The sequence below is a fragment of the Sminthopsis crassicaudata genome, chromosome 4 (assembly GCF_048593235.1).
Source record: "Sminthopsis crassicaudata isolate SCR6 chromosome 4, ASM4859323v1, whole genome shotgun sequence".
NCBI classification, from domain to species: domain Eukaryota; kingdom Metazoa; phylum Chordata; class Mammalia; order Dasyuromorphia; family Dasyuridae; genus Sminthopsis; species Sminthopsis crassicaudata.
In genome coordinates this window covers 193,281,571-193,304,855 of record NC_133620.1, presented here as the reverse complement: position 1 = coordinate 193,304,855, position 23,285 = coordinate 193,281,571, and the positions used below count along the sequence as shown (strand labels likewise).

Sequence of the window (23,285 nt, the reverse complement as noted above, 5' to 3'; positions counted from 1 at the left end):
TTGCTAACTTTCTTTGTTGTAAAATAGGATATTATAGGACAAGAGGCATATCAGGAAATGACTGGCATGAAAATGACAAAAATCATCCATAAAATTAGAAAAGGAATCCACTTTGTTAATATTGTAGAGAAACATCATTAAGAGGGAGCATTTCTGTAGCTTTCTCTAACTGCATCTTTGAAATATAAAAGAGATAGGAAATAAAATAGAATAAAGCATAGCAGAGAAGAGAAATAATAGACAATTATTATGTCACTAAAATTCATTTTTTGATATATATGCTCTCAATTATAATCCTTCTCTGGGAGGAGATGTCTTTCCTGTAAATCCTTTTCTCTGGGAGCAGTTTTCTTGGGAGGCTTCTGGAGCCTCCAGCCAGAGTGAAGGTAGATGTGGGAATGAATCAGATTCTGCTTCCCAGAGTGTGGGATTGTGGGTTTCCAGGAAGTCAATCCTAGTTGTCAATCTCCATGAGCAGGCTTTTCCTTTAGACTTGTGAATCTGCTTGTCCAAGTGTCCCTGTCAGCACCACAGTAGAATCTAGAATCTTCTTCTACCTGAATTATCTCCTCGAGCTTCCTTGAAGTTCTCCCGGGAAGTCCTTCCCTTGATTCACTCCAGACTGACACTTCCAGATTCTAACTCTCTCCACTGAGTCTTGGCTCCTTTTATCCTCCTAGAGAATGGGCTTGTGGGTACTCCAAAGGTGTAAACTCTTTTAAGAAGTCTAAAGGTATAAACCCCTTTTAAAGGTGTGAACTCTGAGCTAGAGAATTGTTAAGTACTGACTTAGCACTTAGTATAAATCCTAACAAATAATGATTCTTAGAGATGCTTATATCTAACAAGTGAATCCAGAATATTTATTTTCCTTTGGACACAGTTCCCTATCTGATATCTGTTTCCAATAAGAGAAGTACTACTGTTGTAACCAGCCACTTTTCTCTTTCTCATTGGGAAAACTTACCTGCCATTTTATCACATAATTTCAAAACTGGAAGTGACCCCAGAGAGTATCTAGTCCAAATTATAGTTACACAAGAATCTTCTCACGACATCACTAACAAGTTGGCATCCAGAAGAACTTTGTGGGTATTAATTCAAGTCAGCAGGTGAATGTGTTTACAGATATTGTTCTGCTTATGAATATTGTAGAACATTAGCTGCAAAGTCCTTGGAAAAAGGAAAAATGAAGCTCATCCTCGTTTGTAGATCAACTCTGAAGATCTGACCCAGAAGATCTGCAGATAGAAATCATCCTTGTTTTGTTTTGTAATTTGCACTAAATCCTTGATTCAGATGAGAATATGACATTAATGAGTTAGATCTTAATAACTGTTGATGCTTTGACCTAGGAGTGTTACTTTTTTCAGATTCTGCTCAGAGAGTTTCTTTACTTCCTCTAGAATCGAGGCAGACTCCTTTCATGGTCATGTGTGAAAGGAATAATGCAGAAACTACACGTGTTGTCACAACCTTACATAATTGACACAAATACTGATGTGGCTTTTGAACTTGTTTGGACAGACATGATTTTTGTTGTCTTTAGGTGAAGCGAATTTTTAGCAGATTGTTGGCCAAAGCCATTAAAAGTCAGTAGCCAGGGAAGTTCCCAGTAAGCATCTGGTTTAGCTATAACATCCACTGATTTTTCTTCTTGAGCAGGATCTCCTGCTTAACTTTTCATCCATGTTATCTTAAAATCTCAATTCAAAGAGGCACCTATGATTTGAGATGCTTGGACTTTATAGATTTAAGTCAATTTGAATGATTTCAGATAGCCTGTCTTCTTCCTAATTAAACATGTGATAAGAAGAGTCATATCAGCTTCTGTATACTATTCAAATAACCACTCTTTCAGAATGAACCAAGCAGTCTCTGCATCATTCACCTTTATTTAGAAACTATAACTCTAAACAGATTTTTTCTCTCTCTTTCTACAAGGACTTCTATAGTAAGAAAGGAGAGATGGGGAGAATGAATCTTCTATTGCTGCAGAGGAATCAGATGACTAGCTGAGGCATTTTTTTTCCTTTTTTAAATGATATTTTATTTCTCCCCAATTATATGTAAAGACAATTTTTAACATCCTTGAGGCAGTAAGCAATTTAATATAGATTATACATATATTCAGTTACATAAAGTATAGTATTATACTGATACATGGTATCATTGATGAGGTTTAGAATTGGGATACCTAAATGAAATTAAGGTTAAATTGAGGTCTAGTGGCAGGTTCGGGGTATAGGAAGTCAAATAGAGCTTTGGATTTGGTGCAAGGATACAGAGTTAGTGGCAGGTCTAGTAGCGACGAAAGAGTCCCCTGTAAAAGAATTTACAGACCCAAAAATCTAGATTGATAAAAGAGGTTTATTATGGGGTTTGGAAGTAAAGTCTAGCTAGTAAAGTTGAAGGTAGAGATAAAAGACACTGGAACCAAGATTCCAGTGGGCAGAGATCCTTTGGCATGGCAGCCTTATGGCTGCCATGTTTGGGACCTCTGCAAAGAGAAGGCTCCAGTTTGGCTCTTTTATAAGGGAATGTGGGTGGAGTCCCCGGTTGGCTCCAGGCTGGATTTCAGCCAGGGTTAGAATTTGAATTGAATTCAATGGGTTTCTGGACTGAGTTGAGGGTAGAGTCCCCTCTCTGAGGCAGAGTCCAAGGAGGTTTTCTCCTTTAAGCATTTTTCAGAGTTTTGGGGTATCAGTATCATAAACCATGTTGTGAAAGAAAATACAAAGGAAAAAAAGCAAGAAAAAAAGTGTACTTCGTACAATGTTCTCCTGATTCTGTTCACTTTATTTTGCATCAGTTAGTTTAAATCCTTCTGGGCTTTTCTGAAATCTGCTTTCTTTAAATTTCATTAATTTGCTTTCTTTAATCAATAATGACTTGGAGCATTTTCATATGAATCTAGATGAATTGAAAAAATTCTTTAAAGGTGCTCTTTGGTCCTGCTGCTAATCTGGAGCTGAAATACCTCTGGACTCTATCATCTTGCTGTTTCTCCAACTCTGGATATACTTTTTATTGAGATGGCTTTTTGGGGGGGCAGCTAGGTGGCACAGTGGATAGAGCACCAGCTCTGAATTCAGGAGGACCTAAGTTCAAATCTGGTTTCAGACACTTAACACTTCCTAGCTGTGTGACCCTGGGCAAGTCACTTAACCCCAGCCTCAGGGAAAAAAAAAAGGTGGGGGGGAGATGGCTTTTTTGTCTGTAGATCCTGAAGATCTGCCAGATTACTGAGGACAATGGACTCTGTCTCAGAGTCTGATTTGTTTCCAATGAGTATTTTAAAGGTTGTATTTTGGGAACAAGGTATCAAAACCCTGCAAAGACTTCTTGGCAAGCCAACAGTTGGGGTAGCAAGAGGCCCCGTTGCCACCTCCTGCCAGATCATTCCTTGCTGGCTGGGTGACACTGTGCAGATATGTCTCTGATGCCCATACATTGACCATGTCTGAAATTGTGTGATGGTGAAGAATTCCTCATCTTTTGCCAGAGAAGTGATAAACTAGAAATAAGGTCATTCTTTTGAAGCTTTGATTGGTCACTGCATTTGACAAAACTCACTGATACTGACTTAAATGTTTATCTCATGGGGTATTGTGGAGGTTTCACTCAATGAATGGCAAGATGGATAAGGGAGATTCATGATTTCATAATGTTTTTCCCTGTTCTTTGCAATAATTGCATTGATGTCAGTAAAGTTCATTATATATATGTGTATACTTACACACACAAAATGAAAAATGGCAGGAAAATACCAAGTTGCTAGTTGATGAAATTCTTCTCTCATATTTCCGTAAAAGTCTCCAGAATTATCTAGCTCTGGTTGCCATTTTTCTCAATGCGATATCCTGATACTACATTTACTTTTATTTTTTTAAGCCACATTTACTTTAAAATATATATTTTGTGTTTTACATAATCAGAACCCCTTGACCTCTAGGGTACAATTTTGAAATAGTAGGTTTCCTAGCCATTAATTCCCACTCCCTAAGAAATGTGTACTGGGCAGGTAAGAGTATGGCCACCTGGACAGGATTTTGAAGTCTCCAGGGATAGAAAGATGGTGAAAGTAGGGGCAAGGTTTCCAGTCTCCTAGCATAGTAATATTCCATTACATTCAATACAAGCTGGTTCTTTCTTTTTATTCTCCTGTTACATGGATGGTATCATGCCTTAATTTCCTATTAATATTTAGATAGTTTAATTGTATTTTCCGATGTATGTGAGGAACTAGAAGAAGGCTTGTTTGGCTTTCTCATAAAATACCAGAAGGGGAGTGATATATAATAAAACTAGAAAAGTAGGTTAAAGCCAAGTTATGAAGGGTACCAAATGAAGGATTTCATTCAGTGAGCCTATGAGGTATGAAAAGTGAATTGATGATCAGACCAGTCCTTTGGGGAAAATCATTTCAGCAGTCATAGGATTGGAGTGTGGAGAAAACCAATTAAGAGGCTTAAATAGTCTATGAAAAGTGATGAGGATTTAAACTGAGAGTAGGGGTGGACATGAATAGAAAGAAGTGGACAAATAGGAAAGATTTTCTATACATAAAATCAATATCATTTAGCAACTTCTTGGATCTATGGGAAATATGAAGAATCAAGAACAACTTGATTGAAATGACCAACTATGTCATTGAGATAAGAATCTGGGAAGGTACTGTGGGGTATAGGGATTGGAAGTGTCAATAAGGGCAAAGAAATAGGTTTAGGAAGATGAGACATAGGAAGAGAGAGTAATAAAAGGTTTTGATCAGATAGTGAAGTATCAGAGCCAGATTATAAAGAAATTTCATTGCTTTTAAAAGACATTGCATTTAAAAGACAAATATTCAATGTGTTAGCCATGTATTGATGAGTATGATGGCAGAGATAAAAAGTTTAGATAAGATATTGTTCCTGCTCTCAAGAAATTTATACTCTATTAACAGGGATTAGATACTGACACAGTTGTAATATATATTATGCTCCATAAATGCATTAGAGTTCCCCCAAAAAAGTACTGTGGAAGGTTAATGACAAATATATGGGTAGGGTGAAAAATTTTATTTTTTGTATTATTTGTATAATTTGTATACTTTATTTGTATAATATTACAAAATATTTTGTAAATAATGGAGAATTGTGAGCAGATGAATAATTTGGATCATATTTGTTATTTGTAGGTTGAATTTGAGAGTCAATGCTGGAAACAGCAAATCTGTTTAGGAGGCTTTTGTGATAGCATTGATAGAAGATAACAAGGGGTCTATAATGGGATAGTTGTCAGTAGAAATAGAAAAGAACAGATGAGAACATTGTTAACTACTTGAAAGCTAACAGGATGTAGGAGGTATCCTTTGTTAGCATGTGAGAGAAACTGATTTTGATTCCTATTTCATGTCACCATTGCACCAATAAAATGACAATGAAGGAAGACCATGAAAGAAGTACAGAACACAGGCAAAGTTGGAAGAATGTTGTTATAATTTTCCATATGTGAAGATAGTATGACATTATCATTTTTATTTTGTTTTTACTCAATTTTTTCTCATTACTAGAAATCTATTTTCTCTTCTCTCTCCCATTGGGAATAAAAAGAAAAACAAAACCCTTGTAAAAATTTGCATATTCTAGCAAAAAAAAAAAAAAGTCCTGCATTGGCTGTGTCTAAAAAGTACATCTCAATTTGCACCCTCATTATCATTTTAAAAAATCACTTTGAAGCCCTAGGAAAAAGTGCTATGAAAATAAAAGATTCTTTCACAAGATTTAATACAGAGGGGAGCATAGAATAGAAATGTCCCTTTGCTTCATAGTTGCCAAGAATTAAGTGCTTGTAAACTTCAGGTGATGAAGATTGGCTGTGGAAGCTTAGTGTATCCTGCCAGCATAAATTTGGAGGCTTTCATTATAGCACCTTATTCTTGTTGAATAGTGCCTTTGTAAAGAATCTATTTATTTTGAAAATAAAACATTCAAAACAAATGAACAGAATCCTTTTTTGGGTGGTGGCTAGGAAGTGTGGGAGTTTGTATCACACTTTGGGTTAGAAAGAAACTCAATCTCTTCTTTCCTCTCTTAATTGAGATCCTTTGAAAATAGTACAATTCAGGCTTTCTATTTTTATATGTTTTTGGCCCAGTTTATTGATGAGAGATGGAAGAAAGTAGTAGTAACTTTTAGTATGAATTTTGCTAAGATATATACACGATCTTTACAAAAAACTCAAGTAGGAAATACTCTTTTTGGAGCACTTGAAGGAAAAACAAATATTTACCATTCTCTGCCTATCATTGTTTGTTCTTCCTACTTCTGTATTTCCATTAATAACTGTCAAAGGTCACATTCAATGCCTCAAGCTATCTTTAGAGTTCTCCATTAATTAGTAAGATTTTGAACTGAAGCCTGTGTGGCCAGATTTTTTGAAGAAGCCCATAATTTATTTTAGTGCTGCTTTACCAGAAGTAGTAAAAGCTAATTAATGAGGTACAATCATTAAAACAAAAGTCTCTGCACTTGTTTCAGTCTTGAAACTTTCCTTGGGCTGCAATTTGTAAATAGATTTTCCTGAGGGTATTTTGACTTGCCTAATTTGTCATCCTCAATTTTATCTATGAAATTGGCACTAATATTTTATTTGCCACATAATTAATTCCTGGGGGGGGGCAATTTGTTACTTGAGTTTGTTATTTCCCACAGAAGTGGATATGAGAGGTTGCCATCTCTTCCCCTGAAGATGCTGGAATAAAGATAGTTGGAAAAGCTGTTTATGGGTGGATTGTTTATGGATGGGTCTCTTTAGAGGATACTTTGAGTAAGTAAATTGTCAACTGTTTTGACCCTACTCATGCTGCATTTCCAAGACATAACATCTTTCCTTCTTTCTATTACTGTCAAACTTAGTTTAAGTCAAAGTTTTAACTTTTCTGTGAATTCCATCTAACCCCATTGGATGAAGAATACTCCATATTACTCGCGATACATATGTAAGCCCCCAAATTAACTTACTTCATGTAATCTTCTGTCCATTAATGAAATGCTTTGTTTTGTGTGCTCTTCTAATTAGATCTACTTCCTCTCAGAATTGTAAAACTTCAGAAGGGATCTTGAACTATCTACTCTAATCCAGCAAAGATCTCTGCTACGTAGAATTCAAATCGTCATTGGGCATAGCTTGAAGTCCTCCAATGCTTCAGTACTTTCTGAGGCAGTCTATCTGACTTTGACTAGGTCTGATATGTTAGGAAAGCTTTCTCAACCTCAAGTTTAAATTTGCTTCTTTGTAATTTCTATCCATTGCTCCTAGTTTTGCCTTCTGGAGCCAATCAAAACAAATTTATTCTTTTTTACTTGATAACTTCCCCTTTTTGTTTCTTCTCTGCTCCATACAATTAATATTTTTTGAAAATAACATGAGTTTAAAATTACACATAATTTTATGTCATCAAATTACACATTTACTTGATGCATACTCTAGTATGTAGGAGGGGGGTAGTTGGTTTATACAATATGTGTCCAAGATATTTAGATCTGCATCTTTGTTAGACATGGAAGAGGATTATAGAATGATAGGATCCTTATTGGTCCCCTAGTCCAATGCCTGTTTTACATAGAAGAATACTATAGTCCAACTCTCTGCCTAGGGTCACACAGCTAGTAAGCGTTTGGGCAGATTTGAATTCATGAAAATGAGTTTTCTTTTCTTTCTTTTTTTTTTTATAATTTTTTTCACAGTATATATGCATGAGTAATTTTTTAAATAATATTTTCCCTTGTATTCATTTTTCCAAATTATCCCCTCCCTTCCTCTACTCCCTCCCCTTGATGACAGGCAATCCCATAGATTTTACGTATGTTACAGTATAACCTAGATACAATATATGTGTGTAAATACCATTTTCTTGTTGCACATTAAGTATTAGCTTCCGAAGGTATAAGTAACCTGGGTAGATAGACAGTAGTGCTAACAATTTACATTCACTTCCCAGTGTTCCTTCTCTGGGTGTAGTTGTTTCTGTCCATCATTGATCAACTGGAAGTGAGTTGGATCTTCTTTATGTTGAAGATATCCACTTCCATCAGAATACATATGAAGATGAGTTTTCATGACTGCAGGTCCAGCACTCTATTTACTTGAGCCACATAGGTTCCCTGTGCTCATTAGCTCTGTGACTCTGGGAAAGCCACTTAACCTTATTTTCCTCAGTTTCTTCATCTGTAAAGTAAACTAGAGAAAGGAATGGCAAACCTCTCCAGTATCATTGCCAAGAAAACTGCAAATAATGTCACAAAGAGTCAGACATGACTGAAATGGCTTGAACAACATTAAATATCTCCTATGAGGTAAATATTTCTTTTTAAAATAATTTAAAAGATATCCTTATTTTTATATTGAATAGTTTTTCCTTCCAGAAAATCATTCATTACAACAAAGAATAAAAAAAGGAAAAATTCAATAAAATTAACCTAAAATATCAAGAAAATCTGGTGTTATATGCACTGTATTATGTGCACAGTCCCCCATCTCTGCAAAGAAGGGCAGGGTATGAGAAAAGATTAATATTAAAAAGGAAATCCTGTGCCTCATTCTCTTGAAACATTGAGGGTATGCCATACTTTCATAGAAGAGTAGCTTAAAAAAAAGACTGCTTTGATTATTATATACTTATGGGCTTAAAGCTAAGCAGGAATTTTTCTTATTAAGAATGCTAAGATTGGCCTAGGAAAAGATTACAAGAGCAATTTCATTGATTAACATGATAGTTACTGACTGAATTGCATCAGAGTTAAAACTAGCCTTGGAATGGCAGCTGCATTCTTTTACAAGGTTGTAGAGATGAAAGCTGAGAGAAAATGGAAAAGTATTATTTTTCAACTGATAAGAAATTGGCTGTACTGTTGAACTCAGTGTCAGAAAAGCAAAATTTGATATTTGATATCAACATTTTAGTGACTAGGCAAGAAATAAGCAATTAATAAGAAATTACTTTTTTTTTTCCCTAAGCAATTAGGGTTAAGTGACTTGCTCAGGTTCACACAAGTCTGAGGTAAGATTTGAACTCAGGTCCTCCTGACTTCAGGGCTGATGCTCTATCCACTATATCAACTAGTGGCCCCAGAAATTATAAACTTGATGTCTCAGATAATAAAATGGAAAGTTATGAAACTTGAATAGAATAACACACTTTCTATATTAAAACTGTTTTCTACACGAAAAGTTTTTGTACAAACAAAATCAATGCAGACAAGATTAGAAAGGAAGCCGTAAATTGGGAAAATTTTTTCTACATCCAAAAGTTCCTAATTTCTAAAATCTATAGAGAATTGACTCAAATTTAAAAGAATGCAAATCATTTGATCATTAAGTTGTGATCTATACTCTAATTGATAAATGGTCAAAGGATATGAACAGAAAATTTTCATATGAAATTAAATATGATCTCTGATCCTATGAAAAATATGGATAAAGGTGCTCCAAATCACTATTGATCAGAGAAATTCAAATTAAGACAACTCTGAGATACCAGTACACCTCTCAGATTTGCTAAAATGACAGCAAAAGATAATGATGAATGTTGGAAGGGATATGGGAAAACTGGGACACTAATATCTTGTTGATGGAGTTGTGAACTAAAGCAACCATTCTGGGGAGCAATATGGAACTATGCTCAAAAGGCTATCAAACTAGCTTGCATACCCTTTGATCCAGCAGTGTTTCTAGAGGGCTTATATCCCAAAGAGATCTTAAAGGAGGGAAAGGGATTCTTGTGCAAAAATGTTTGTGGCAGCTGTTTTTGTAGTAACAAGTAACTGGAAACTGAGTGGATGCTCACTAGAATGGCTGAATGAATGTTATGGAATATGATTGATTAGCAGGATGATTTCAGAGAGACCTGAAGAGATTTACATGAACCGATGCTAAGTGAAGTGAGTAAAATCAAAAGAATTTTGTACACAGCAACAAGTTTATATGATAATTAAGTCTGATAGATGTGGCTCTTTACAACAGTGAGGTGATTTAGGCCAATTCCAATCAACTTGTGATGGAGGGAGCCATCTGCACCCAGAGTGCACTCAGACTGTGGGGATTGAGCGGGGATCACAATGTCATAGTATTTTCACTTTTTTGTTATTTTTTTGCTACATTTGATTTTCTTTCTCATTTTTTCCCTTTTTTTTTTCTTGTGCACCATAATTGTGGAAATATGTATAGAAGCATTGCTCGTGTTTTACATATTGGATTACTTGTCATCTAGGATAGGAGGTGGGGGGGAGGGAAGGAGAAAAAAATTTTGGAACACAGTTGTGTAAGTGTGAATGTTAAGCTATGCATATGTTTTGAAAATGAAAGGCTTTTTAAAAAATAACTTTTACAGTGTTCGAATTAGTTTTTCAAGCTTGGCAAGTTTCAAATTTCGGAAAAAAAAAAAAAAAACCAATAGCCCAAAGTGGTAACATTTTTGATTCCGGACAACATTGTAGAAAGTAGCAAATGACATCTTCTACTGAGAAACAATGACTACAATCAGAATCAGGATCAATTTACAGGTCCCTTAATTCCAAAGAATCTGCCTCAGTAGTAGTCCTGTAAGTTCTCTAAATTACTTGATTACCTTGTTCTTAGTTAAAAGCAATAAAGCCATATAAAAATGCAAATGTTGTCTGAGAGGGATAATACATTAAACCGTTATTACTTATTATCATCTTAGTTTAAATTAAATCATCCATATTGCTAATAAGAACTTTGATGAAATTGGAAATGGATGCATTTTGGCAGTATTAGGTATCAGGAAAAATTTGGTGTGTGGAAATCACATTTGTTGGGAAGGGGACGCTTAAGCACCAAGATGCTGACTATCTAGAAGTATGTAGAAGAGTATGATAGAATTTATGGAGAATGATGATAGCTGTAACTGGAAAGATTTGATAAAAGTGATGAGAGTACCAAATAGGTCTCAGAGCTTTGAGCAGAAGAAATTTTGGTTTATATGGGTTCAGATTCTAGATATTAGCTGGGAAGAAAGGATGGACATGTTTCTGAAAAAAAGAATTTATTTTGCATGATGAATTAGGAGAACAGGAAATCATGAAGTAATGTCTATCATTTACTAACAGAATGGTAATTGCACAACTTTTAATATTCTGACTATGTGAGCAAAAGTTTCTTCAGTCAAGTAGTCTTATTTTCCCTAAAAGATACAAAATATCTGTAACTGAAACCTTCATTTTAAATGTTATGTTGATAAAAGTTTGAGTATGCTTTTTGAATACAAATTGCTGGTATAACTTTTTAAATCACATGATGTATTTTCAAAGGACAAGTTTGATTGTAATCTACATTTGTAAAAAGATTATACCATAAAGTGTTGTCTCTGTGTGTGATACTTAGTATAATGGATAAAGAGCAGGCCTCAGAGTCAGAGACTGGGTTCAAGTTTTACCTTTTTACACACACTGACCAAGACATTTCTCAATGCTTGAGGAAACTGTCTAAGAACTTAAATTGCAGAGCAACTTTCCATCTGCTTTTCTAGTTTTTTTTTTTTCCTCCCAGGACTCTCCTAAAACAATGACATCATAAATTTGGTCCAAAAATAAATATTGGGCTATCTTTGAATAGATTCCAATTAACATCGAAAATCATCAGATTATAACTTGAGGCAAGTTTATTTTGTATTTAGAAAGTTACATAACATGTGGGTTATTTCCAACTCTTAGCTTGAGTCAGAAAATCTAGGGAAGTTGTATTAGGAAAACCGGATTGATACTGCCCCTGTGATTTATGTAAAATGCTTTAAACTCTGTAGATGAAAGCTATGAATCTGTCAGTGTTTGTCTCTTAAAAATTGTCTTGCTTTCTAGTCTCTTGTTTTATAGTCTAGCAAACCTAGTATGAAAGACATAGTACATAAGATATAAAAGTTTACAATAAATTAAGAACAGTGAATAGAGCAGGAGCACTTGAATTCAAATCCTAACTTAGACCTTTAATACTTACTAGGTGTACACACACCTGTTTAAATTTTAAGTCACTTAACCTCAAATGCCTCTCCAATAAATAAATAGAGTTAAGCATACAATTCTTTATGCCAGTTTTAAAAATAATTCTCCTTGATATTCCAAGTTTCTTTTTACTATTGCCCATCAAAACAAAGATGTTTGGCATACTTTGGAATTTTACTATAATTAGTTCCTTAGGATCAATGCCTGTGTTACAGACAATGAAGCTTGGGATTTCTCATGGGAGAAACTCTCCTTTTGTTATATCATATCATCATAAAAGACATGCTCCCCATCATAAATCCTTGTTTGGCAGTTGAAACAATCTTAATCATCTATTCACTGATGTATCACAGCTCAGTTTGTGGTTATACATATGAGTTTCTTATTAACTGTTTTCTTCCCTCTCTATTAGTATTCCTCCACTTTCACTCCCTAGCTATTGTTATATTGTCAACATAATATTGTTATGCACCTGGCTAGTTGTTTCATAGCAGAGCACACACAGGCTACCAATATAATATGATCAAGGAGAATGAGGACTCATTAAACAGAAGAGACTTATCTATCTTGGGTACTATCCATACTTTCACCAGGTCCACTTTGAAATGGTTTAGGACAGTAAATGTTGCTATAAAATAGAAGTTTCTCAATTTTAGAAGAGGAATTTAGTAATGTAGAAGGAGCTATATAGTCTTATTGCTGACACCATAGACTAGGTCTGTAAATAAAAATATTTGTAGCTACTTTATTGGTGCTATTACTGCCTAAATTATTGGCTACTATTACCAACCCTTGTCTTCCTTGCATGTCATATTCAGTTAGTTAAAAAGCCTTATCAGTCTATCTCTATAACATTTCTCATCTTCTTTCCACTTAAATAGCTACCACTCTTTTCCAAGCTCTCATCATCTTTCTTTTGGACTATTTCCATGCCTATTTATTGATCTCTCTGTATCCAATCTTTCTCCTCTTGAATATCTTCTTCATAACTGCCTGACAGTCCTAAAACACAGATATGTCCATATCCCTCTTTTACCTGAACAACTCCAATCTTGCCCCTGAGATTAAATATAAAGCCTTTCATAATCTGATTCCAGACTACTTTTCTGATATTATTGAAAGCAACTCTTCCCACAAATTAGACTATTTCCTGTCCTTATCACAGGACATTCCATCATCTTGCCTCTTCAGGTCATTCATTTCCATTAATTAGAATGTGTTCCTTGTGGTAAAGATCATGTCTTAGGTATTTCTATATTTTCCTTAGTATAGTACCTGTGTATAGTATAAACTCATTCTCTATGAATGCATGAATGGTCAAATTTCCATAATATCTGAGTGGGAAGGGAGGTTTAGATTTGCCACTGCCCCTGACATCTTTAATTTGTTGTTTGTAACTCTGTATTCACTTTATCTTTACAGTGTTATTTTTTTTTGATATCTTGGCAAAATTACCTGTGATAAAAATTGCTAATATCTAAAGTTGGTAAATAGTGCTGAAGGTGATAGCAAGTCAGAAAGACAGCAATTAATATGCAAGAAGGCATTTGCTTCATTATGATAGAAATCTGCCTGTTAGGTGGAAACTTGTCTGTGTGGGCTGATACTTTCTTGGAATATAAGAACTTGTTTGTGCATGACATGTTTAACAGTAAGTAATGAGCCATTTTTTGTTTCCATTGTAAGATCATTCAGAAGTTTGTCAGGCACAAAACAGGTATTATTATTATTATTTTTTTTGTCTCAGTATTTTAATCTCTACCTCTGCTGACAATACAGGTCTTAGATAGGCTTAAATATTCTGTCTAATAAAGTTCTTATCAATTCAGGACCAAAATTCACTTATAAGCAAGACTCAGTACTATAAGGCTATTATTAATAGGATTTTTGAACTTTGTTCTGTTCAGTTTAGCACAGATTTTTGTAGGGAAGGGTAACCAGTATGAATTATAAAGCTTTCTGTAAAGTCCTTGATATGTTTTAAAATACTTAATCCCAAACCAGTTTCATTGAATGGAAAATTAGTGTTTTTTTCTGGATTAACTTTTTTATTTTTTGCCCAGGAAAAATATAGGGCAGGGTATGAGCTGAGAAATTCTGTTACAACCTAACCTCTGATTTGGATTTTTGAGATATCTAAGGAAAATTTCAACTTTAAAAAATTTTAGGGAAGAAAAAGCTAAATAAAGCTTTACTATAAAAGATAATCAAATATAAATATAGTTGTTTTTTAAACCAAAACTACTTTTAAATCAAACATTAATAAAGGTCGTATTAAAATCAATGGCTTCCCTACTCTCATTAGCCTGGCCTTTATTTAATCACATGGGAATCATTTCTATTGTATAGATGAATAGCAACACAGCAATAAAAAAGGGGGAAAATTCATTTCCTTTGTAATCATTCCTTAAAGAACAGGACTCCCCACTTTCACCCACTTCTTTCTCATATCTTTGAAAAACCTTAAGCTTTAAAGAGAATAAGCATGAACTTTGTGACTTTAAGGGCTAAACCAGTGTGGTACTCTTCTAGGACTACATTCTTCCCTCCCATTTGTACTGGGAGGTTGAGTTTTCAGAGAGTGGACAACTCTTGTTATTGCACCCTCTTGCCTTATTACAGTTCTGTACCCCAAATTTTGTTTCTGATCAGTACTGAGCCCAGCCTCTCCATATTTGAACCCTGAGCCCTAACCTAGAAGTTTAGATTCTAGTACTAGAGATATGCATATACATATACAGAGCCAGGGATCAAACTTTCAAGGTCACTAGCCTTTGTTAATGGAACTTTTTTTTTTTAATTTTTTTTTTTTTTTTACTCCAAGTGGTACTAATTTAATTGATTAATGTTTGCTTTGTAAATATCTCAAGAATTATTGCAGGTATAAGTATATTTTCCTCCAGAAACTCTTAGAAGAATAGGTACTTCATTTTAGAGTCACTAGCTTCTTTTAAAGTTTAGTTCAATTGCCGTCTCTTACGTGAGATCTTTTCTGATTCCTCCTACCCTCTTTCTCAATTGTATTTTGAAAACTATATTTTGCATATTTGTTATTTCACATAACATTTTCATTTTTATGTCCCCAGTTCTTGGCTCAGATGCCTATTATTGGTTGAGTTGAACAAGCTTACAGTCTCTTTTATAGTCTTATAATACAAGAACGTTTTCTTTAAAATAAATCATTTTACTCAGATTTCCTTTTGTGAAATCAGATTATTTTTCCTGGAAAACAATTTAGCTTCAGCAGTTTAACAAAAGTTCATGTTACTCTCTAAAGGATTTATAATTTCAGAGATCTTGAGCAAATCAAGAGTTCACCTCTTTATGCCATCAATCCTCTTCAAAAAAATGACAAGATAAATATTGGGGAGTCAAGTGATCTGATTAGGTTGAAGAGCCAGTAAGGGACAGAGATGGATTTACAAACAGATATTCCAACAAGAAATCTGCTATTTTACGCTAAAACTTCTTTTAAAATTTTATTTAAGAATGGATTAATCCTAAATTGAACCATAGGAAAGCAATTCAATTCAATAAGCATTGATTAACTGACTTGTAATTTCTAAGTGTTGCCACGTGCTACAGATCTAGCAGAAGCTAGCTGCATCATCCTATTCTCCTTTTTTTTTTTTTTTTAATTTAATTTAATTTTATTTTATTTTATTTTTTTTGAGGCTGGGGTTAAGTGACTTGCCCAGAGTCATACAGCTAGGAAGTATTAAGTGTCTGAGACCAGAATTGAACTCGGGTCCTCCTGAATTCAGGGCTGGTGCTCTATCAACTGTGCCACCCTATTCAAGAATTTTCAAGGTGATTAAAGTATGATGGATATGGTAATAAGAGTCAAAAGATCTCAGTACAAATTTCACTTTCCCTATTATGCCAGGTTTTTCACCACCCTCCCAGCTTTGCAACTCAGGTATCATACTTGATTCCTTACTTTCTTATATTATCCCTCCCATAGTGTTTTTACAACAAACACTAGGCCTGTTGGTTTTATCTTCATAACCTTTCTCACATGCCTGCCACTCTCCTGCCACTATCACATCTCCTTTCCCTTCATCCAAGCTCCTCATCACCTCATATCTGAACTATTGCAATAACCTGCTAACTGATCTCTCTGTCACCAGTTTCTCCCCATTCCAAAATATTTTCCACTCAATTGAGTGGATCTTCCTAAAGTGATCTGATCATGTCATCTCCCTTACTCAATAAATTCTATTGCCCTTCATAACTTTCCCTCCCCATCCTTCCAGATACTTTATATCCACCATAGTGACACTTTTCTTGATGTTCTTTGCTCAAGATAATCCATCTCCTGAATCAGAATGCTTTCCATAACTGTTCTCCATGCTTTCTCTCTTTTCTCTTCTCTGCCTCCCGGCTTCCTTCAAGTTCCAGTTAATAAACTAACTTTGAAAAGAAGTCTTTCCATCTGATCCTCCTTAATTCTAATGCCTTTCCTATTAACGATCTCCAATTTATTTTGTTTTTATTTAGCGGCTTGCATGTTTTCTCCTCCATTATAAGATTGTGTGTTTCTTGAGTAGAGTCAATCTTTTGCCTTTTTTGTATTCCCAGCACTTAGCAAAGATCCTGGCAAACAATAGACACTTGATAAATGTTTGACTGCAAATGAAGATTACTTTGATATTCACTACATTCTGCCTCCAACTGTAGTAGTTCATAAACAATACTTAATACTTAATAAAATCTTGTTGCCTGTTAGACTTGCTGAGTAGTTAAAAATGAAATGTTCTCTAAAAATTTATCAAGAAATATAATGGTATTTTTTCCTTTTTGAACCTTGAGGTTTTGAGGTATTTGATTTTTAAAAAGTTGCTTTAAAAATAAAGAATGTGATCAAAAGATTAAATCATGGCTATATTAAATTGTCCAACATGAATTTAATACTGACTGTTTTTAAAGTTTTAATCTCTTGGATTTGTGTGGTATTATGTACTTATTGTTCTTAGGCCAATACATTTTAAATTTTCTTTAAAATGGGGGAAGGTAGATTTCTTTCTTTCTCTCTCTCTCTTTCCATTATTATGACTATGTTGAACAGTTGATATTTAAAATATAATAGCTTGGATTGGGATAGCCCTTTGTTCTGTTGCTTTCACATCCATTGTGAATATCTCTTGAGACAGCTAGACAGTGGACAAAGTGCTAAAAGCTAGAGACAAGCAGACCTGAGTTGAAATCCTGCCTCAGATATTAGTTGTGGGTCCTTAGACAAATTCCAAATATCTGCCTCAATTTTCTTTTCTTTCTTTTTTTTTAATCTTTTAAAAATTAATTTTATAATTATAATTTTTTGACAGTATATTTTTTATAGTATTTTTTTAATAGCATTATCCCTTATATTTATTTTTCCAAATTTTCCCCTCCCTCCCTCTACTCCCTCCCCTAGATGACAGGCAATCCCATACATTTTACATGTGTTACAGTATAACTTAGATACAATATATGTGTGTAAATCCAATTTTCTTGTTGCATGTTAAGTATTGGATTCCGAAGGTATAAGTAACCTGGGTAGATAGACAGTAGTGCTAATATTTTACATTCAATTCCTTCTCTGGGTGTAGTTGTTTCTGTCCATTATTGATCAACTGGAAGTGAGTTGGATCTTCTTTATGTTGAAGATATCTACTTCCATCAGAATATATCCCCATACAGCATTGAAGTGTACAGCGATCTTCTGGTTCTGCTCATTTCACTCAGCATCAGTTGATGTAAGTCTCTCCAAGCCTCTCTGTATTCCGTCATTTCTTACAGAGCAATAATATTCCATAACCTTCATATACCATAATTTACCCAACCATTCTCCAATTGATGGACATCCATTCATCTTCCAGTTTCTAGCCACTACGAAAAGAGCTGCCACAAACATTTTGGCACATACAGGTCCCTTTCCCCTCTTTAGTATTTCTTTCGGATATAAGCCCAGTAATAGCACTGCTGGATCAAAGGGTATGCACAGTTTGATAACTTTTTGGGCATAGTTCCAAATTGCTCTCCAGAATGGCCGGATTCTTTCACAACTCTACCAACCATGTATTAGTGTCCCAGTTTCAATTTTCTTATCTATAAAATGGGGTAAATAATAGAACCTTTTCAAGTTATTGTGGAGATCAAAGGAGATATAGTTGTAAAGCACAGTATAAGCCCCTTATAAATGCTAGCTATTTTTTAGTGTTGTTATTATGATGATCCATTTTCTTATTTGTTCCTGAAAACAACTGTGAAGTAGGTAGAACAGGTATTACTATTCCCATTATACAGATGATGAAAGTGAGATACAGAAGTTATAGCTGAAGCTATATAGCTCATTAGTGTCATGCTTCTATATCTTGGAATATTTGTCTGGGAAGTGATCCTAGAAGACATCCAGAGGGCAAGAAACACCTACAACATCACTACTTCTTCATTCAGGACTTAATATGGTTCATTCATTTATTTGTTGAACAAATGCCTATTGATGGCCTTACTTCAGTAAATCAATATTGCTATCCTGATTGCAAGATTCAGTGAGACTTCACAGTAGGAAGTACAGAGAAGTACTTCAGACAGTCCTTTTCCTCAAGGAGCTTTCCTCAGTCTTGTGAAATATTGTCTTGTTTAACAAGTTCTTGATATTGTATTGAAATTTGCTGCCATGTAACTTCTACCTGTTGGTTCTAATTCTTCCCTCTGAAACTATATACCATGATAGAAAAAAGACAGTGTAGTATAATGCACAGAATATTAGATTTGGGGTTGAATCCCACTTTTTAAGGTGGGGTAATTTGTCGCTTTGGGCTCATTAATTAACCTCCCTGACCTAAATTTTCCCATTGTAATTTGGAGCAGGAATCTCTAAGCTCTCTTAACTTTTCATAAAAATGTACCACCAGTAGCTATCATATAGAAGAGAAAGGAGATAGCACAGAGATAATGACTGTTGAAAAGAGTAGTTCTAGCCAAATTGAACACTTATTTATCCTCAACTCAGTGTGCAAGCTCATCTTTGCCTATCATAATTCTTATTTCTATATGATAAATTTATGGCTAGAAGGGATCTGAGAGGTGATCTACTTCAAGAACCTTATTTTGCAGATGAGGAAACTTAAGGAGGTAAAATGATTTACCTAAGATCATATAGATAGAGATTAAGTGGTCTTTTCATTGAGCCATTAATCAGGGAGAATAGAGGATTTCTAAATGAGGACAGACAAAACGATAAAATTTTTGTCAAAGGTATTTTGGAATAGGAATCCTCTATGCCCTTAAAAATTTTGCCACTAACTCTTGCCATTAAAAAAAAACAAACCTCAAAACAACAAATTCAGCCCCTCACCCGGAACAACTGATCCCTTTATTTGAAGGTAGAAAATGGTTGGTTGTTCCAGAATTTAAATATGAATGAAATGGTTTTTTTCCTCCTTTTTGTTATTTTCCCTTAAATTAGACCATTTCCAAATAGAGAAATCTTGAGCAAAAAAGAGTAATATTTGGAAAGTATTTTATTTTGCTTTTTTTGGTGTAATTTTAGTATAAAGTTTTCCCTCTAGCTGAATTCCCCACCTAATAAATACTACTTCTGTACATGTGTTTTTCCTATGTCTAGGATGGATGGAGAAGAGGTTAGAAAATGTCTGGTTTTAGTTTACTTTCGTGTGAGTATTAATAAATGTGGAGAGCAAAGAAGCTTTCCATTAGAGACTCTGTTGTGAGTGGGAAGTTGGAAGCAAATAAAAATCATATCACCCTCATTTGTTTTCTTTGGCACTTGTAAAATGTGAAACCAGCAGATTCAGCAATTGAGATAGGTGTGACTTGTTGACAGTTTTCACCACAAGTTTGAATATTGCCATCCATAAGAAGGGGAAGCCACCAGGGCTCCCATCTTACAGTGTCTGAAGCAGTTTTAATAAAACTCTATTTTTACTCGTGTGTGTGTATGTGTGTGTGTGTGTGTGTGTGTGTGTGTGTGTGTGTGTGTGTGAGACAATCTAATATCCCGTTCAAGCTCTCTGTAGCTATTTACTCAATCCTCCTGTATGTGTAGTTTCCTGAGACAAAATATAGCTGCTCCTTAGAAATGTGTTCTAATGGATTAAAACTAAGTATGTGAAGACTTTGGGAAGAGATTGTGGATTCATGTTAGCCAGCAACTATCATTCTTTTCATCCCACATTGTCAGTTAAAAAACAAACAACAACCATATTTATTGGCATTCTGAACCCATGGGATCTAACCTATTTTTGTGCCTAATACAGTACATAACACAGTTTACCTGAGTGGTAAATTGAAATGGGAACATAGGTTGGCTGCACTTCTGATCTTTTATTCAAAAAGATGTATGCAGAGCAGAGTACTAGTCACAGTGGGTGGCTTCTATTTATTTGAAATTTTTCAAAGTGTCATTGTTCCTATAATAATTGAAAACATATTTTGGGTCTAAAATATGTGAGATGTGATGATTCTGATAATTGTAAAGGAATCTGTATGTTGAAATAAGCTGGAGTTGAAGGGGAAAATTTTTTGAAACATTTCATATTTTTGATCGGTTTTATATTTATTTTTGAATAACAAATATCATCTTAACTTCTGTAAAATGTTACTAGCATTGACCTTTCCTCACACAACTGAACTTAAACAACTAGTATCTTTGTACCAGTGAAAGGAGCATTTTCCTCTCTTCCCCTTTTGTCATGGTACTTTTGTGGAGTGTCTGTCTGGTTTTGCTGTATTTTATAACAAAATTTATATATGCCAGACTCCAAATAGACTATTGTGATGTACTAATAATCTTGGGGATTTAATCTTAGTGCAAATTAAACCAAATGGTTTAGGAAAAGAATGATGGCAAACTTTAAAATCCTATTAGATTTTAGTAAGAATAAGATATTAATACTGGAATGAAAACCTACTTGTTACTGGGACATTCATTCCTTAGCAAATTTTAGACAGTTCAGTCCTGGTTTTATGTTTTACATTTTCCTCTCAGCTAAAGATAATGCAATAAAACTAAACCAGATGTTACAGTGCTAAGAAATCTGGGACCTATAGGTAGAAGTGGAAAAAGGCAAAAAGGATTGTGATCAATTCTCCATTCATTATCCACAGCAAATCTGACTTAGAGATTGCCTCATTTAAGTACTCAGATATTACCACTCACTAAGCAGCTTAATTATTGCTTGGAGAGTCAACTCCCTTTTTTTTTCTTTGTATGCATAAAAAGCTCTTTGAATTTACCACATGGCTTGCTCTTTGGAGGTCCTTATTTGGGATAAACTCTGGAATCTGAAATGCGCCACGATGAAGGAAGTGTTGGAGGGCACTTAGTCTGCTAGGTATGAAGAATGGAGCAAAGAAATAGAAGTCATGGAGACTTGTAGGAGGTGGTATAGTAGGAATGAAAAATAAAAATATTCCAAAAGGAGAATAGGCTAGAAAGAGTCTAACACTCTAGACTTTCATATAACCTACTGATAAATTTTGGTGTTTCATTTAATTTTAACATCTACTTTCTTACATCTTACATAAAATAATAAGTTTGCTTCCCTAGATTAACATTAGTGAAATCTGCATGTAACATCTAACATTTTCAAGAATGTGGGGTTTTTAAAAAAATTATCTTCTTATATTATTCAGAAAGCCTTAGCTTTTCCTGATTTCTACTACTGAGACCATTGTACTAGAACTGACATTTTCATATTTTGTACCCTCCTCGTTGTCTACCCTTTCAAGCTGTGGTTTCTATTCCTTTTTTTTTTTTTTGATATAGGAGAAATGGAGTTCAAATAAATGCATTGTTTAAGAAGATGTGTCTTAAAAGTTGGGAATGTTACCTCCCTAGTTTGGTTCTATTAATTGGGAATTTTTGATTACATAGCAAAAATATGGGGAAAAATTCATCATTACTAAACAAATATTTTATTAGTGCCACAATCATAAGATTAAGAACTTACAGAGTACTTGTAATCTTCCAGTGGTTTAGAAACTATTGAGCTTAGCAATTAATTAAAATAGGAAACTACCAGATGGCAGGCTATGATTAGCTATTTTTCTGTCCTCTCCTATACCTCAGCTTTGCACTCTACCCTAATTGTTGTCTCTACAACAACATTCTACTAATGTTTAGAGATCTGTCTCTTCTATCCTACTTGAGCCTTACTCCCCCTAAATAAGTGTCTTTTCTGCTAGTTGTCTTGTATGTGAAAATAAAAGCTCCATCTATTAAAGAGAGTGTAGATTATTAGAGTTAAGATTACAGGGAGAATATTTAACCTACATAAGAGAATAAGCTTTCCATTTTAGAAGCTGACAAATTGCTGGTATTTCTCTAACTAGTTTACCATTAGGTCACACACAATTTGCTATATGTGATTGAGACTTTTCATTTATTCACTTTAGTCAAATTGAATTCAAAAAGATTTTCCATATTATCATTTTACTACATGTTGAAATATACATATTTATCTTCTTTTTTCTTCTCTTTACAGCTTGGGTGAGTTCTTTGTCCATGGGGATGATTTTTTTCTGCTGCCCTATAGTGAGTGTGTTCACAGACATATTTGGATGTCGCAAAACGGCCGTTGCTGGGGCTGCTATAGGATTCATTGGACTTATGTCTAGTTCTTTTGTAAGGTAAGGATTCTGTGTCCTCATATTTGATTGTCAAGCACTGTTTGATATCCTAAAGTAATTAAGTTCTTCCTTAGCAGCCACAGATCAGAATTCCTTTTAGGATTTGCATTTTTTTTTCTTGTAATGAGGATATTCATAAATATTTGCAGAAGCCAGCAAAAGGATACTGTTACCTTGCTTCTCTGATTCAAGTCAGTTAGAATTGGGGGAAGCAAATAATGAAAGGTGGATGGATACCAAACTTAAGCCTAAAAATGGAAATGTAACTAAGGCAATGGTTCTTTGAATTTTTATTTTTGTAAGCTAGAGAACATATTTGGAAAACTGTTGTTATGATCAGAGGTATTAGCCATTTGAGGGAGTAACAAAGCCAGTAGCATTCTTAAGCTCATAGATTTAATATTTTCATCAATAGTGTAGAAAACGTGTTGAATTTCATTATTTAGTCCAACCCCAGATAATAGGACATTATACCTTGAATGAAGGGATTGGAATGTGGAATGATCAATGGCTGGCTACATTGAAGAAATGAACAGAAACAACATGGAATGAAGCTCAGTTAATCTATATTAATAGGTGGAGAATCCACACCAAAGCAATCCTGAATCCTTGAAGTACTAAAATAATGAAGTAAAAGCTGTGAAC

General features: G+C 34.4%; 1 protein-coding gene across 1 annotated transcript in view; it reads left to right on the top strand.

Moving 5' to 3' along the window:
• Nucleotides 1–23,285, top strand: part of SLC16A10 (solute carrier family 16 member 10) — a 107,468-nt gene that overhangs the window by 38,589 nt on the left and 45,594 nt on the right. The window contains exon 2 of the mRNA XM_074310091.1: nucleotides 22,496–22,640. Within this exon, the coding sequence (XP_074166192.1) occupies nucleotides 22,496–22,640 (145 nt within the window). The remainder of the gene's footprint in view (nucleotides 1–22,495; nucleotides 22,641–23,285) is intronic.